The sequence below is a fragment of the Syngnathus leptorhynchus genome, chromosome 9 (genome assembly GCF_054491065.1).
Source record: "Syngnathus leptorhynchus isolate UIUO chromosome 9, UIUO_Slep, whole genome shotgun sequence".
NCBI classification, from domain to species: Eukaryota; Metazoa; Chordata; class Actinopteri; order Syngnathiformes; family Syngnathidae; genus Syngnathus; species Syngnathus leptorhynchus.
Window position 1 is genome coordinate 5481565 of NC_141203.1, and position 18560 is coordinate 5500124.

An 18560-nucleotide genomic window follows, 5' to 3' on the forward strand; every position below is an offset into this window, starting at 1 on the left:
GGTTTGATAGCATCCCAAACATATTCAACAATCTATTTATTATTATATTATGTATCTATTTTTTCATTTTAGATATGAATATTTTGATGAGATCTATTCACTTAGAAATAACAGATGGTGTAAATAATTTTGGCAGACATAAAATAATTATGTAAAAGTGCTATATTTTATTATACCTTGTACCTTGATTTTAATTCATTCAGTGGTTCAGGTCAGCCAACTCAATGTATTACTTTTGAATTTGAACGTCTAATTTGTTTTAAAAACACTTTAGTAGTTAAAGAAATTGAAGTTTGCATGAAATTAATAATGACCACAATTCTGTCATTGCCAAAATGTTGTTTTAATGTTTTATGGAAGGAGAAAACCACAAATGGGACAAGGATAGATATTCCATATTCTTTGAAACAGATTAGCAGGAACTCCACGAGGAAAGTGTCAAGTTTCTACCAAGTGACAGAATACAGAACGCTTGCATAAATCCAGCATGATATTATAGGAACATTAGATTCAAATAGACGACATTTAACAAGCACCTCAAACAGTCCTTGAAGAGTCCAAAACTGCCACCGTGATACAGACATGACCTTTTTTTTCTTTCGCACTTTTTATTACTTCTTTTTATAGTTCACCTGACGTCTTTGCCTGCCAGTGCCTGTTGTGGTTTATACCATAAGATGAAAGCCTGTGAGGGGAATGGGTCAAAATGTACGGGAGTAAGGGTTGGTGGAACAATTGCGGTGCTCCATGAAGGCTCGAGCCTCGAATGGTGCAACGATTTATTTTTGTTGAGTTTCTTTTTTAAGCAAAGTTGTTTTGTTGTCATGCAGAGTAATGGAGAACATTGGATTCAGTTCAAGTTCTAGGTGGCCTCAAAAAGTCGGTTGATACGGGAGTCATTTAGAGTCCGGGAGAGAGAGAGGGTACAATCCTCCCCTCAACCAGTTTGGCTCAGCTCAGCTGCACTCCTCACAGTTGCAGGCCAGAATGTACCGATACGTGGCGGTGATGCGAGTTCCACCGGCGCAGCGCAGACGCACAGCCTTGAGTTTGGATGTATGCGGGCGGCAGCAGGAGCAAGTGCTTTTGAAGGGCTGCTTGAGCACCGAGCTGAAGGAGATGAGCGGGTCGGAGCGGGTCGTTGGGCCGCAGTGGCCCTCGCAGCGTGCCAGGAGCACCATCTGGGAGCAGAGAAGAAAAGATGTTAATTGTGCTGTTCAGAAAAATTGAAAGTGGGAAATTTGATCAATAATGGGAAATATTAATGGCAGCGTTTAATAGGGATAAAATGTTCTACAATATTTAGAACAATGTTTGAGTTTCAAATGCTGAGTATACCACAGCATTGGATTTAAAAAAAATATATATTAAATGGAAAATTCACAGCATGCTGTAATTCTTTTTTTTTTTTTTTTTTTTTTTTTTTTAATCTAGTACGCACCAAATCATGATTTCTGGTATACTGTTACTATTGTTATCAATATTAACATTTTGGTTTTGCTTTATTTTAGGTTCTGTAAAATTTGGCTTCTTTCAAGTTAAGGAGCTTACTTACGCTGCTCAATCCTTAGAAAGAACATATTTTGACTGTACTTTTTTCAAGGTTGCTCAAAGTCAAAACAAATACTTTCTTATCATGCTTGTCAGCTATGTTTTTTTTGTTTTGCTGTAATTTCGAGCTGATTTCAACATTTCCCAGCCAATTCGAATGCAGCTCACGAGCATGAGAAAAAGAAGAGGCTTCTTGGAATAACAAATAAGAATCTCCTAGCTGTGGTTTTGCACCTCCAAACTCAAATAGTGACAAGTTGACCCGGGGAGCTCGGGGTCACACTCGGACACGTGTGCGCGGCTAATATACGATGGCGTTGTCTCTGTGTCGTGTGCGACTCTGTCAAGTCATGTGATGCAAAGCAGCGCACACGGCCCATTACTGAAACTGCCTTGTCCATCAGACCGACATTGTGCTTTGTGGCTTGCTGCATTCCTGTCGCCTCTCTAAACAGACTCCTGTGTCATGTTTGTCTGTCAGCTGCTGTGTCGCCACTCGTGTCCCCACTTTGCCACAAGCCTGTCTGGGACACACACGCATGGACACACAGACACGGTGCAGGCGTGTTGTCGCCACTTTAAGACCGTTTGTCTTTTCCGGACTGAGGCTCGGGCTTTCAAATGGCAACAATATTTGTCTTGTGTGACACTGCCGTGTGTGTCATTCCACTACTAAAACAGCAGGAAAACTAAACTTCATTCAGTAAAAGTTCATCAATTGTCTTTGGGATTCATACTTGATAGTTATGAATTCTAATTTTGGTTTGAGTCCTGAGTATATAAAAGAAGTGCTTATAGAATGAATCTAAACCTTGTCAGGTTCTGAGGTCTGTACTCAATTAATGGAGTTAACCCTAGCCCTAACCCTAGCCCTAACCCTAACCCTAACCCTAACCCTAACCCTAACCCTAACCCTAACCCTAACCCTAACCCTAACCCTAGTTCAAGGCAAGCATTTAGCTGCTTTACTGCATGTAAATGGAATCAATTGCAAGCAGAAGTGAAGTCAGTCCGTCGTGTAAAAACCTTCAGACCCAGATTAAAATAAAAAGAAATCCCCTTAGCATAAAGCATTAAAACAAAATTTTCCAAAATCTTGTTTGTGTACTGCACATTCTTTTAGTAATTTTCAAAAGCTACTTTATTTCTTTCCTTTGCTTTTAAATGTCCTTTGTTCTTTTGTTTGTGAATAATAAATGTTTGACTTTTAATTATGTGAAACACATTGAGTTACTTTGCTACAAAAGTAAAGCTGCCTAGCCTTAATTAACCTGCTATACTGCGACATAAAACAGAGAAAGTATATGGAGAACAGAAAAAAAAAAGGTGACTTTGGTCATGTATTATATTTGTCTGTCCAACCATACAACCTGCTGCATATATGATCATGAAACAATACTGTGAGCAAACTAACAAGTAATGTCATTGCACAATGTATGTATTGATTTGAATTGACCTTTCATTTCAAGATAATTATGCTGATAGCAAACTATATGAGTACATTTATTTATGGTGATTATTTGATATAGTTTATACAACAAAACTAGCCACAGATGACACATACATGGCCAAATACACACATGGACAAACAAAAAAAAATGAGCAGTGAGCGTGCAGGTGGATTGTGCAAAAGATTCGCCTCCTAGCCAATTATTAGACTTCCATTATAGAAAATGGCCGACTCCTGCTGTGAGTGTGCTGCCGGGCCTCAGCTGAGCTCTGTTTTGGGCCACCTGCTCAACACACTCAGAGACAACAATCTTAAAAAAAGACCCGACGCCTGATCGCTCACGCATGACCAACAACTGCGCTGGCATTTAAATAAAAGAGAAGAAAAATGACGACTTATGGACGACAAAAGGTCCTCAGTCTGATTTGTTATTGGGCCTCAATTGTTTTTGCTGCACCCAATTTTTCACCTGTTAAACTGGAGAAGATGTTGTGCTGACTCTTCCCTCCCATGTATTCAAATTAAGGTGATCATCATCAGTTATTTGATTTCATCAATTATGACACACAACACAAATACAGCATATTTAACAAAGTATTTATGCTGTGTGTACTTGGTTGGAAATCTACTTACAGGAATAATACTGTATGGAACTCAAATTCATGAGAAATCTACATTTAATTATCAAGGGTATGTCATACTAACATATGTTGTCTGATTCCGAAAAGTGAAAACATTGAACAATTAGTAACATTGGTGTCTTCAAGAGCTTTGAAATCAATTTATAGTTTTTTACACAAAATATGACACAATTTGTGTTTCAATTCAAAGGCGGTAAACGGAGCTTTAGAGTCTTCAATGTGTATCCCTGGACTGTGGGAGGAAGCCAGAGTACCCCAAAAAAGAACTTACGCAAGCATGGGATCAAACTTGAGACCTTTGTGCTGTGAGGTGAGTAAGTAACCGCTTATTATACCCTTGGTTGTCAGCTGCAATCTACTTTCCAGACTGTCTAGGTGTTGCTCTGTCTACGTGAAGGTTGTGTTTCAGCCTTTTTATTGCATTTGGAGTTGTATGTGGGAAGGCGCAAGACAAATCCTTGCCAATGAGTTTTGATCGGATCTACCCCTGTGTTCAACCCCTGATTAAGCATAAAAACAAAATCCTAGAAAACATGATCTCCGCAAGTGACCACCGTGAAGGATCTCAACTTACAAGTGGAGTTCTTAACTTCATTCTTTCAGTCTTACCTTTGAGTTGCACTTATAAATGGGGTGGCTGATTGTCTCAACAAAGTGATGCCTCATGCAGCGCTGCGGGTCCGACTCGCTCAAGAGCGAGGTGCGTCCATTGTCGCTGACCTTGTTGCTGCTGGCGGATTGCACTAAGCCCAGCAGGGGGCAGCACATAAGGACCAGCAGAAGGCCAGAGGGCGGGACCACAGGGATTGAAGGTTTCATGGTCAGACCACCCTCAGGCTCGAGGTCCGTACAAGGTGTTCCGACACTGTTCTGTTTGTCCCTGGCAAGTTTTCTGCGCAAGTAGGACTTCAGGGCGTCATAAATGATGATGTCTCGATCTAACTCGCTGCTTACTACTTGAACAATGGATCTTCCAATCCAGTGCACCGTAGAGCCAAACTTGGAAGAGGGTTGGCTTTGTTGGGTCTATCCATCCTCAATCGTGCCGATCCAACACAGTCTGTTTGGAAAAAAAGACACAAATTAGTTAAAGTACACCATTAATCACCTAAAAATTGAAGTATGGCTCAATGAAAACTTTGCCAGACGGAATGACAACTGAAAGGTATTATTGTCAGTAGCCCCTTGATCAATCCGTGATTTTTTTTCTCGATCTTTTTTCTGGATCACTATTCTCTAACTGCACCGATTTGGATAGAGTGAACCAAATCATTGTGAAAATATGTCGCCTTCTCTATAAATGGTGAATACCAGAATAGTGCGATTGCATTCACTTCTACTGCCCCCTTGATTTTTTTCCTGACAACTACTAGTATATACTTGATCACACCAGACACACTTACATCCTCTATTTATCTGATTGCAGGAAGCTGTGTTGCCGTGTGAAAGTGCCCGATCAATTTTGTGGGATCCGCATGTTAAAGAGGACAAAAAAGGAACTAGTAACCAAAAAAGAACAACTAACGATAGGTCAAGCATGTATATCTACCCGACCTATTTACACAGAACCCAGTGAACTGTTATAGTAACACAGTGAGAGAGCAGCCCACACATAATTCAATGACTCCAATGTCAGTGTCTTGTGTGACATAAAATAGTTGTCAGACAGTGACAGTGACACTTCACACCCACTTCCCCTTTTCACATAGCCACTGTCCCACCTCTGTTACATCTTTGATTGTACCAGTCATGCTTGTAGATTTGTGGGTCCATTTCAACTCCCCATTCAGTGTTGGACTTAAAGGTACTTTTAACTTGGAGCAGTCATGTTCAATGACAACATTGACTTTGTACATGACAGCCAAGATTACCAAACAGCTACTCAACAATACGTTTTTAGTTTCTTTGGTGACCACCGCACTATGCATGAACTTTGCGACGCATCGTGAAACCTGTTGTCTCCATCGGCGGACGCCCCCCCTTGACGTTGACGTCCGTGCTTTTTTTATTATGGCGGAGAAACCTAAGCCATGCGCAAACAGCCTAGAGCCAGGCCCTTTCCTCTCCGCGGGAAAGAGTTTTTCATTAAAACAAATGGCTCTCCCAACAAGACCTCTCACGACCGCAACAAACCTCCACCAAGTCAGGCAACATATTTTCACATGTATTTATGAAGGGTCTTTTTCCAAAATCAAAGTTTTACTGTCCTCTAGACAATAGCGTTAAGAGCTGCAGTTAGTTCAGCTGAGGCCGCTGTGCTAATAGGCAATGTGTTGTGAATTAAGACGTGGGCTTCATGTATGTCTCGGGTCATGGGTCTTAAAGGGGAGCATATAATGACTGAGGTTTAAGGTTTAGGTTTGTAAGCTATATGTTGATACATGTGATTAGTTTGAATTTATGTTTTGCATAGGAGAGAAATAGAAATGGAATTAGTCTGTGGCAAGGTCAATCTGAATCCCGTAGTTTACTACCACTGACATATACTGTATTTCATGTATGTCAAATACGTATTTTAATGAGGAGGTGTGTCTTCTGTAAATTTCCAAAAAGCACTTCCTAAATGGTGTTTTGCTGTTTTCTAAAAGGAATCCACTTTGCAGGTCTTATAGGCGTCATCTTTCCAGGAAAGATGAATTAAACCTACGAGAATGCTTTTTAAAAAATAATGAACTGATATACAGATAGGAGACTATCCTTGATTAAAAATGCACCTCCCAAATAGGATATTTTTTTTCCTTTAAAAATATAGTTCTTATTTCTTGTAGTATATGCTCCCCCTGGCCTCCTCTTCTTTCACCCTAACAGCCCTTGGTATGATCGGATAATGTACCTTCCTATGTCGTAATCATTTCCATATCAGGGCATTTGCTTGTCATCATGTTGTTCTCCACAGTCCAACTCACAGAGGTTGTTGCTCTTAAGGGACTTTTTAAAAAAACGCTAGTGGTAAATAATCAAGTTTATGTGTGCTTCGTTTGCCTGTGCAAATGTACTTAACGTATCATGTTATCCGGAGTGGAAGAATTTTAGTGTTTGGCACCTGAATGGCAAAGCATATCATTCCCCTTTTTTTTTTTTAATGAACGCTCCCTGCTGTTAATTCATTGATTTTCCCCTTCGAGCGGGTTCTCATAAAACCACAATAACACCTCGTTGCCCAAATCTTTCAATTCAAACGCCATCCGCTTGAGGGGAAAACAGAATAGGTGTGCGGTCTGTTCATATGAGCGCTTGCTGAGATATTTGAACATGAGCTCCACGATAGATTACAGCCAACACCAATCAGCACCATCAGCGCTGTCACCTCTACATGAAACCCTACGTGAAAACTCTGCTCTCGTCGTTAGCTTTGCAAGCGTTTTTTTTTTTGTATCGAACTCAAGGGTCATTCAGGTAGCTTTATTGTCAGTAATCATTGTTTTATGTGAAGTTTTCCATGTACTAGTTACGGCCATAAAGAAACATAGGACATTAGCTAATAAAAAATAAAAAAATAATATATAAATAGAAATATATAAGAAAAATTTAAATAATGAAGCTTCTGTTGATTTAAGAAAAATATTTTGTTAACTACTTCTATTGTCGAACAAAGGCCAAAGTCTCATTTATGCTCCAGAGCCTTGCCGATATAGCGGCTAGTTTGTTCGTGCGAGAGGCATGTTGTCCAAATTTGGTCAGTACAGTCTCATTAAGTAACAGGAACGAGAACAAACTCGGAAGTGAAACATGATCTTATGATCTATAGTGGTCAGAACCCTAAAAACTCAATTTACCATGAGTTACTTTTCAGTAACCTATTCTCTTACCACAACCAGCCACCAAAGAAAATGAAAAAAAGCATTTTATTAAGGCTAAACTGACTTTGTTCAAAACAACAATATTTAAAACATATGCTTCTATTTTTGAAACGTAAATGAGCCTTTAGCCACAGGAGGGAAGGTATGGACATTTCCTACTGAGCTTCAATTAACCCCTACTGCCGACCCTGTGTACATAGCAGTTCTGCCCTATGGCCTTTAAGTTCTCATTAAGATGACAGCTTCATTACGAGCAGAGAGAACTGGAAACCAAACGGTACTCTGGTGCTGGACGAACACCCGCTGACCACTTCTTGTTTGTTGACTGTTGTATTTAATCTGAGTGGAGTTTTAATCAACAAGTGTTTAATCAATTAAAAAAATAAAACAAAATAATGTGAAATTTACAAACCGTAGTCGCTAATCAAAGTGTTTTATCATGGCTGTAATACTGTACATTCAAACCATCTCAATAATTGTCTCAATCATTGCCTCTTTACTCTGCCTGTGAAATCTGATATTTTTGTTTCATCAATAGGGTTAGGGTTAGTTCCTTCCGCAGTACATAAAGTAATAATAGTAATAGCAAATAATAGTAGTCGTCAAGTCAGCAATTGTTTTCACGATTAGTAGACTAGTGAACGTTTATTTCTTTTGAGTCATAATATGTACTTACACACATAAGCACACGTTGCAGGGAATATGACATCTCGCTAAGCTAACTATTGGATTTCACGGTTCTTCTAGTACCATAATAAATAAATAAATAAATAAATAAATACATCTGCATGGTCAGTTATGTTTGTTTACCAGTGACTGGAGCATTTAGATGTTGGACCACAAGATTTCTGAGTGAACTGTCAGGAATTCAGTGTAACTCACGACATGGTTTTATTTGGTTGGGGAGGTCCACATTTTTCAAAGTGTACCAGGCTGATTTTTATTTCTCAGCTCTCCAAGCATTCTGCATTTTTTGCGACTTTTCTTTGAAACAAAATACAACATGAATGATTCCGTGAAACGAGCCGACCATTGAAGACATTCTCTGTTTGCTTTTTAAAGTTACTTGCGTGAAATTCCTGGTACTCCAGAACTAATTTGCAACCAAAAGCCAGAGGGCCGTAGGCGAATGGCCTCGTTAGACAACATGAAACATATGTAACTGTCACATCCTGATCGTAAGTCAAACTGAAAATTTGCATTTTCCAATCCTGCTTCATTTTCTTTTCAATAAAACTTGGCCAAAGGGTGGTCTCCTGTCTCTGCAATATTAAGAAGAAGCAGGAGAGCCAGACCACAAAGCCGCAAGACGATCCGTTCTTGTATCCCTGCGCTTGGGAAGCTTTAGGGCTTACCGAGTTATGAGAAGTTGTTTCAAACCAAAAGCAAGCAGATATGATGACGTCTCTACGGGAAGGCTGCGGTGGGAAAGACGCCACACACCGACACAGACGGGTGCTAATAACAACTACTGGAATGTAACTTGATTTGCTTTTGCCTTTATGCATTTGCCTTTCTGTTTTTATTTCTATACACAAGCTTTTCTCTCTTGCATAAATATATTGTAAAATTTACAATATTAATGTCAATTCAATTTAAATATACCTTGTATGTGCCCCCACTAGTCTAAACAAGGATTCTGATTAATATTGTGTTTGTGGAACATGACTTAAGAAGCAAAATTCACTTACTAACCATCTCAGATGCCGGCTATTTTGCCACTTGCTATCACCTGAAAATGACATCACAGTTGCCAGGTCTTAGGTCACACACAACCAGTCAAGACTCAGCTTCAGAAAACTAGTGAGCCGTGATTGGTTGTGATGATTATTCCCAAAAGCTTAATATCAATCATTTTGTATGTATATTTTTAGGGCCAGAGCACCAGGCGATGCAAAGAGAGTAGCCCTACCCAAGTTGCACCATTTGGCGAGTGTCTATCATAAAAGGATGCACAAAAACCAATGGCCGAAAGTGAATAGTAAGTTTGCCATTTTTGGCAAACACCAGGCCTTGTAATTTTAAAAATGCAAGCCAGGGAGTTTGAGTTGGAATTTAGCATACGAGACAGATGGATGAATAGTCTCTTTGATGATTCTCCATGTACCATGAAAGTCCATAATATAATAATAAAAATCCGAGCATGAATACTATCCTCGGTCGAGCACTCAGTGTACTCAGCTGCCGGCCGGTCGACACGCGCGATAAACTGCGGATCCCCTCGAAGGTCCGACTTACCACGCCCACCCCACATGCCATCCAGTCAGCATCCCAGCAATGTGGAGGCCCCCGGAGCAAACACAACTTACTTTTTGACATGTGCAGCTTTGCAAATGTGACAACACAAAAGCCATAAGTTAAGTGGGCTGTGGATATTTATACGTGCGCCCTGCTGTGTGGAACGAATCCATGCGCTCACTGCAAACTTCCTTTGCACACGACATATGGCCTCAACAGTGTGGTGTATGTGTGTGTGTGTGTGTATAGAGTGGGACGTCATGGTGTCCCATTTAGACACATAATGTCAGTGTTTCACTTGCGCCTCTTTATTAAGACTTTTTTTAGCCTTTGGACGGAGCAGAGACAACTAATTCATCTTGTGTCCTATCAATCATCTGCACTATTAATAGTCTCGTCTGTCGCAACATCACACAGATCAAGAACTGAGACTCCAAATTGACCGCACAGTCAGTGTGAAACAAATGTATTAGACCACCTGTCATAAAGAAGAGTACACATTATGAAGTACTTAAAGGCGGATTCTTTTCATTTTATTTTTGACATTATGGGCAAATTGTTGGAGGCTCACTGGAGCTGTCTCAGAGTATAAAAGCATCAACCTTTAACGACTAAAACTTCAATGTTGAGGAATGCAAGTTAAAAAAAATCATACCACTATAGTAAATCACTTATTTTCCAGTAATGTGACCTACAACCCATATGAATAAATTTTGTGAGACATCTTTTTCCACGGAGAATTGGTATCATGACAAAATGTGAGGAAAAATATTATAGTTCGATAAAACAAAGGTATACATACCTACAGCGAAGCATCATAATGATTTCTCGATGAAAGCATTAATGAACTGTTCCAAATAGCAGTGAACGTTAATATGCAATTCCAGATTCTGATACTGGTTTATAAACCTTACAGACACACAGAAATGATGTTGGCAATTACAGTGCTTTTACCTTTGGGCACTTGTGATTTACTACATCAGATTTTGATCCAATATATTTGCACTGCACTGTTCCTAAATAGTTCAGTCAAGGATTCAGATCTCCCTAACACGTTTTGTGCAAAACGTTCCCAAATATATCATCTCACAATACTAAAACATAAAGCTTCTTTAGCATAAAGGTCCTTTCCAAATTATTGTCAAAGCCATGACTGAAGCAGTAAAGCAGTCCAGGCAGAATTTTTTTTTTTTTAAATACAACACGGCGTCCATCCCTCCATCATCATAATTAGATATCAGTAAGTGCCTGGTGCCTCGGATTAATACTTGTCGAAGAATTGCTTCCAACACAAAATGACTGAAGATAGGAGTGTCAACAGCTAATCATTCCCATTTTATCCACTTAAAGACTACCTTTCTCTCTCTCCTCGTCTTCCCCAAGGACACCATCACCCGACCATATGAATCGTTCCCCATGCCTCCATTTACGTCATGATGTTCTTGTTCGCCCCCCTCCTCCTCCCGACCTCACCTCCCTCTATTGTTTCACCAGCTTTTAATAAACTAAAGGGCAGATTCCTGACTGGAATGAGGCAAGGGGGATGGAGGGAGAAGGGGGTTGTCCAAACCCATAGACCTGTCCTACACACACACACACAAACACACACGCGCACATGGTTTGGCATGTGGAGTGCCAAGCTCTTCAACTGTCCGCTGACGCCAGCTCCCAACACGCACATGCACACACACCTACGTATGCACACACACACACACACACACCTCCACACAGTGGCCCTCCCCACATGCTAACCTCCTAAAAGCTAAGCTCCTCACTAAATATAACCCCCCCAAGTCCTGTTAAGACAAACAACAGGCATCCCTGCGAGTAGAGCGTCTGTTAACATTACACTTTTTTTTTTCCCCCTGAATCGATGCCAGCTCCAAACCTGACACATATCCACTGTATGTCATTATTTGTCGATGAACTGCTTTCGTTCTATACAGGCCAAATAAGTCGGCATTTTGAGGGTTTGCCCATATCAAAAACCTCAAAAGGTAATCAAATAAAAATTCACAGAGGACTGTGAAACTTATTTATTTATTTATTTATTTATTTATTTATTTACATAAAGTTGCCCAACCCAAACTTCCTGGATCGGTCCAATTTTTAACCCAGCAGTTTCAAAGGTGTCATTTGTAAAAAATTCAAAACAAGATGCTGCCTTGAGAATTGTATTTCTAGGTTCCTACCATTAAAAATGAATAGATTCTCTTCAGGTGTCCATCAAATTGTACCACTATCCAAGTGTGCCTCATGAGATGTCGTCTTTTAATCTTGAATTCTAAAGACATCTCAGTTTTTCTCATCCAGATCACAAAGAAGTATTTAGAAAAAGACAACTAATAGCACATACCAAGCTGCAGGCTAAATTCAGGGCATGAAACCAGATCAGGGCTCACTTCATCGTCCACAGACAAAAAAATGGTACACAGACAAAAAATACAAGTTTTGATTGTCTGTTCTCCTTTTGTGGGTTGATTTTATTTTTAGTAGCTCAACTTTACAATTGATTGCTTGTTGCTATTGTACCTTTTCCAACAATTCCTTATTTTCTCCCTCTGATTAGCTAGGCTAGGGAGGGTGGAGGTTTAAAAAAAATATTTGCAGTATATTATTTAGTCTTAAAAAAATGCCGGTTTTGTTTTCCTAACCCACTCAATGGGTAGATGTGGATTTTTAGCAGATTGAGTTACTTTAATCGAAGGTTGAGTTTATTATTTTTTATTGATTGGATTAAGGCTGAAAGTTTGGAGCCGGTTTTGATTTTTGATACTTTTGTTGTATACTGATGAATGTTGAAGTTTTGTAACATTCTTGTTGGCGGTGGCTGGATCGCTCAGTGGCCAATGCTGCCCATTCTGGACACAGGGTTCAAAAGGGTGGGCTGCTTGAGGAAAGGTATTTATTAACTGTGCCAAACCGTTGGTAGTAAAAGGAGTATTATTATTAACCACAGCTGGACTGTTAACCTGGTAACCCATTTATGGGTAGTTTTAATTCATCAGTATAGATGTTTTATATAGTTTTTACCCCTTGTTGGATCAAAATTGACACCCAAAATGATGGTTAAAATACTCAACCCAAAGCGCTGGGTGTAAATAATCCAGCATTTGACTTGGCAATAAAAATGAAAAATTAAACAGAAGACAATTGAACATAACATAATTCAAAAGCAATATGGTAGAAATATTAACAAAAGTCAAAAACAGTTCAAATAAATAACTCTAAACCAAGGGATCAAGTCAGATACTATGTTTAATGCCAAAGAATAAAAGTCGGTTTTGAGGCAAGTTTTAAAAATGGGCAATGAAGGGGCTTGTCTCATGTGTAGTGTGAGTGAGGTCATTCCATCGTTTGGGACCAGCGGCAGAAAGAGTCCTTTCATCTCTGAGCTTCTATTTACACTTTGGTACCTCCAGAAGCAGCTGCTCAGCTGACCTGAGGCACCGGGCAGGAGTGTAGGTTTAAAGCAGCTCAGAGAGGTAAAGCAAGGCGAAACCATCTCCAGATTTGATCTACAATCATTTTTCTCAGAGACAAGCTTGCCAATTCACTTTTTCATCTCCTTCTGCATTGTCGGTGGTCCGTTAGCAAAAGTCAAAGAACGACGTGAGGCACGTAAACTCACACACCTGCAAGACTTGCACCCCCAAGGTCATTCCCGTCGCTCTTAACTTCACATTCCAAGCCAACTCCGCAACCTGCACTTTTACTTACATCTTCTTAATGCTTGATTAAGACGGTTCAGCTTGGCCAAGGTAAACACATTCATCATGATCAAAACCCTAACCCTAACCCTAACGCCACTTCCACCAAATTGCAACCACTCGCACTTTGCTACCACCACATGCTTATCGGTATCTCCAAAGTTCTTGTAAAAGGGTCAGAGGAGGGAATAAGTCTCATTTATGTGCAAGTGATAAGCAAATCTCAAGTTCTTGCTCGGCACAATACTTGCTTGCATCGTAGCATGCTGGTTGGCTGCCAGGTTTGCACACACTACACAAAACCAAAGACTTTCATAAACATGTAACTCAATCTTTTTAAACATTACAAATTAGGTTTTTTTTCATGTTACTGATTTTGATGAGGGAAAAAAAAAACAAATGTGGGAATATATACTTTACCTTGAGCGACGGATTGTTGTTAGGTTTAGGCAATACGTGCCAGTGTTGTTTAATGAAAACCATGTATCTCCATTTTTTTTTTTTTTTTATGAAGAAAAAAATTGTAGACCCTTAAAACCAAGGCACTCCCCCACAAAACAAACAGAACATGATGTTCATTTTGTGGTTTTGATATAGACCCAAAAGAAAACTTGTCAGATACATATTTTGATAGTGACAATAGCTATAGAAGTTTGTACCTTCCTTTTTTTTTGTTGTTGTTGATTGGTTCATGCAAACCATCTATCGTGTTACTGTCCAATGAAAAATATCCATCCATCCACTATCTGAGCACTCTCCAAAATTTTGTTCAGGCAAACCATCTACGTATTCTACTTCATTGCCAGACAGTGACACTCATCAAATGCAAATCAGAGATGACTTTACAGTACGTGTTCCTAAACATATTTATGATCCATATTTCAAAACAAATCTTTATTTCTTTACTAGCATATCAGATTTTTTATATACTATCTTTTTTTTCTTTTTGTTTGACCTATTAAACTTGTGGAATATGGATTTTATAGCCATAATTTATAGCTATGGCTTTAGAGAAACACTGTTTTCCACTGGTTGATGAACCTAACCTTAATTCATGAATATTAATAAATATATTATTACATTACATATATAATTGTTGTGAAACAAAAACAAATTTAAAACATGATTACAAATCATAAGATTTGTTGATCTGTGTAATAAAAAGCAAGATCTGAATACAAATTTGATATTAAAACAATTCATGCTTTTGCTTTTGGCAAAAAATGCCTTTATACAAGGCTCTCTAAGGTTCGAGAAAATCTGCCAATAAAACCAATCTTTATTTGAGCTACAGTTGTTAAAACTGGAAAAACATCCAACCACCCTACACTTCCCCAACCCATCCCACCACCCCAAATAACCCATATTATTATTATTTTCTTCACATTTTAGCTGAAATAAAAACCTCTGAAGATATACATGCTTGTCATGCAAACCATTTTTTGCATTCTATCCGATAAAAAGATGTACTTTTTCCTCAGAAGTCTTACGGATGACAATCTTACCTTCAGAGGAATCCGAGTATCCCGACCATGCAAGAGCGGAATTGTCGAACTCTGTTCCCCCTCTCAGCTCCTCTCGACTCGTGTGCCTCTGCTTGTCTCCCTCTCCCACACTCTCTCACCTCCTCGTTCCCTCTCTCCGCCTCTCACGGGTCATTCCCGAAAGAAGGCAACAGCGTCAGTCGAGGAGGATGCTGCTCCTGCCTGACAGCCTGGCTCGCCACATGTGCATCATGACACCGCCAATCACATGTCTCTCTCATTCTCTCTCTCTTTCAATCTCACTCTCTCTCCTCTAACACAGCAGCTGATGCATTGTGACAAGCGTCCTGTGGTGGCAAATGGTAACCATCAGGGGAAAGATAGACCAAAAGTCACCTTTTGCTTGGTCAGCGTTATAAAAAATGTTTTGTTTATTTAGAAACAACTGCTCCTTCGTAGTTGTCAACTCCAGCAGCTGGGATGGGTGAAGCGTTGCAGGAGAAGCGGGAATTTCAATGCCTCATTGATGGGATCTCCTGGACTTGTAACTCCAGTTAGTATTTCTAAGATCTCCACCTGGGGGTTTATACGAAAACTTGGAAACTAGTCGTAAAACTACATCCTGGGGGCGGTCAACTTCTCTTGGATATTTCATTTTAGGAGCATGTGTGAACAATTATGCTCACCAGACAAAACACTGAGTCCACCTGCAAAATCTAATGAGATCAGTATCTGTATTCCAAAATTAGATTTTCATATAAAATGCTCCTAGATTATATTGTATCTCTCCGGGCATTCTCTGCATGTACTGTAAAATGTATGTAAAAATCTACTATGAATATTAAATAACTAAAACTCATTTGCATTTTACTGACTGCAGATTTATCTGCAAAACCTCTCACAATTTAAAATGAATTGATTGATTTAAATACGATACAATACGATACGATACAATCCAACTTATATATATGGCGCATTGTACAACAGCTGCAGCTGTAAGAAAGTGCTACATACTATATAACAATGGGACAATCACAAAGACAGTGAAATGTCTGTGCCTAGGTGAGCAGAGTGGTTAACTAGCAGTGGCTGACTACTAGAGTGGTGAATGTAAAAACTGAGTATAAATAGCTAAGACAATAAAGCTCAATTGTAGCAATATATATATCCATTGAAATAAATCTATTATTAGGGAGATTGAGTCATAAAATTCCAAAACATGGATGGATGCTGGATGGTTAATGCTACTTAAAGGGGCAATCTGTAGCTATCATGTACATACGCCCCCTAGTGGATGGATGGATGGATGGATGGATGGATGGATGGATGGATGGATGGATGGATGGATGGATGGACGGATGGACGGATGGACGGATAGATGGATGGATGGATGGATGGAATCAAATTTATGGAATGGATTTCAAAACCAAATTTATTACCATTGCACATGCACTAGTACAGTCCAATGCAATTCATATAACAGTTGTAACCCATAAAAAATGACCAACAGAAACGGTGCCTCAATTTTCTTAAAGGTCGGGGGACCTTTAAGTCCCAAGTCTTGCTTGGGTAAGAGTTTCTTGTAGTTTTATGAAAAAGGTATTGTGTGTTTCGCCTCTTTTTCATTTATAACAAATACTTTGTATTTATTTATATTTACGTTGAATTATTTCTTATCTACTACTACTACTCCAACTACTACTACTGCTCCTACAACTATAATTTGTTTTTGACCTCGAATTGGACCTCATTGGTCGGTGCAGGTAATTTCCAGTCTTTTGAGTTGGGTAATATCTGCAGTATGAAGAAAAAATCCGTACATCCGGCAGATGAACCTATCCCGCATGTCCCCCCAAAATGCGTTCTTCTATTCCCAAAATTACACTCCCACATGCTTTTAAAGCGTTCTACACACAAACACCTGCGTAAATAGAAAGACTGTAACTCATTTCATCGTCAGTTTACTTGTGCACCAGTAAAGATACAAAACTCCAGTGAACAGAATTCCATGACGCTGTGCGGTAAATAACAAAAAAAAAAAGCACTTTGGAAGAATACATTTCGATAGATGCCTCGGTACAGTGGAGGTAATTAACAAATCCAAAAAAATATGTATTAAAATTAGCAAGTAACCTTTCCTGCAAAGCCTAAACCGTGAAATAGCAAGGGGTTACTGTCTACTACCTAATGAGGTGTACGCTGAGTGTATATGAAATTGTGCATAACAGAATGATGCCCACAGGACAGCCAGATGTAATGACCTCATCAGTTATCCTCAAAAGGCTCCATCTGATGAGAGACGCCCTCAAGAAGAAGAATTAAAAACGAGACAAAAGATGATAAATGTTCATAATGAATGATACTTAACTGCGCTGTAGGCCAACTCAACTATTATATCTTCTGTCTGCATTTTGCCTTCCAAAATTAGACTTGTGCTGACAATGTTTGGCATCCTGTCGGTGCGTCGGAGGGAATCCAGAAGATGAGAGAAGGCGGAAGAAGGCACAGCCAGACTCCTAAGTCACATCATCATGAAACAAATGTAGTGAAGGTGAATTTTTCACACACGCTGAAAGTTGTGATAGCGTCCATATGTTAGTTTGCGACAAATGCAAATCGATGGGACTGTACCATTGTTGAATGTGGGGTGTTGGTGACTTAAATTATAAAAAGGAATGCTTTCAAGAATCCTGAAAACAAAAGTGATGACACACACACTCACACAAAAGAAACTACGATCCGTGCAGGTAATTAAAATCGTCTACAAAATTGTTTGTTGAGATGGAAGTGCACACACACACGTGAGCATCTTCTGGTATGCAAGCTTCAAATTCTCAGGGCCAAATAAGAGCGGCTTAGCAGGTCAAAAGTTTAAGATGCACAATTACCTGAATGACCTCGAGTGACCCTCAAATTTCTCACCTTCTCATGCCTTCCACATAAGCTGGATGGTAGTGGGAGGCAATTTACAGCTATGAGAAGATAGCCCCAGCGCCCCCACCACCAAAAGCAGCAATAGCCTCCTGTAGAGTTTGGGTTCTAATGACACTTCCAGGCGTCATCAGACCTAGCTGCTGCTGACATTATCACATGAAAACATCATAACTCACTGACACACAAGCAAACACACGGTCGGCAAGTAAATGGATCAAGACAATGCATCATAATATCACATTAACGAAACGCTCAAGTCAGCCAAATGTGAATCCCATATGTAGCGGGAAGAAGGTGGGCCCGCAGGAAGAAGCCTGCAGCCAGAAGTCAAACCACCTTCAAGGGACACACTTAATCTCAAAATTTCCCAAACTGCGATGCGTGCGAGAGTGCCATTTTAGGGATTAAAAACATATCGCTGATCTGGTGTAATAATTGTAAAAATGATTCAGTAGAACGCGTTGTTACATTGCAATGTTGCATTTTGTCATGTTCTCGTGACTTGCTATTTTTACGTTTGTCCACAGAGGTTTTCAAACTGTGATCCTCCTGCAATCAAAATGTCCTTCAAGATGATTTACTGGAATTACACAACATTTTTTAGGGTGGGGAGTGGTGATTTCTTGCAAGGTTTTGCTGTTGGCATGGTCACATCAAGATCTTGGTTCCCCCTCTGTTTTTGCTGGGAAGAACAAATTTGGTTAACAGCTAACACTTTGTTTAACAGCTAAACAAGTCATAACACTCATGAG

General features: G+C 39.5%; 1 protein-coding gene across 1 annotated transcript; it reads right to left on the reverse strand.

The window, feature by feature from the left end:
- Positions 1-329: 329 nt before the first annotated feature.
- ndp (norrin cystine knot growth factor NDP) lies at positions 330-15044 on the reverse strand. The gene is made up of 3 exons (XM_085920760.1): positions 14896-15044; positions 4252-4702; positions 330-1181 (listed from the first exon to the last, which is right to left on the reverse strand). The coding sequence occupies exons 2-3, from the start codon at positions 4459-4461 to the stop codon at positions 957-959; spliced, it is 435 nt and encodes a 144-aa protein (XP_085776886.1). The 5' UTR covers positions 4462-4702; positions 14896-15044; the 3' UTR covers positions 330-956.
- Between the last annotated feature and the right edge of the window lie 3516 nt (positions 15045-18560).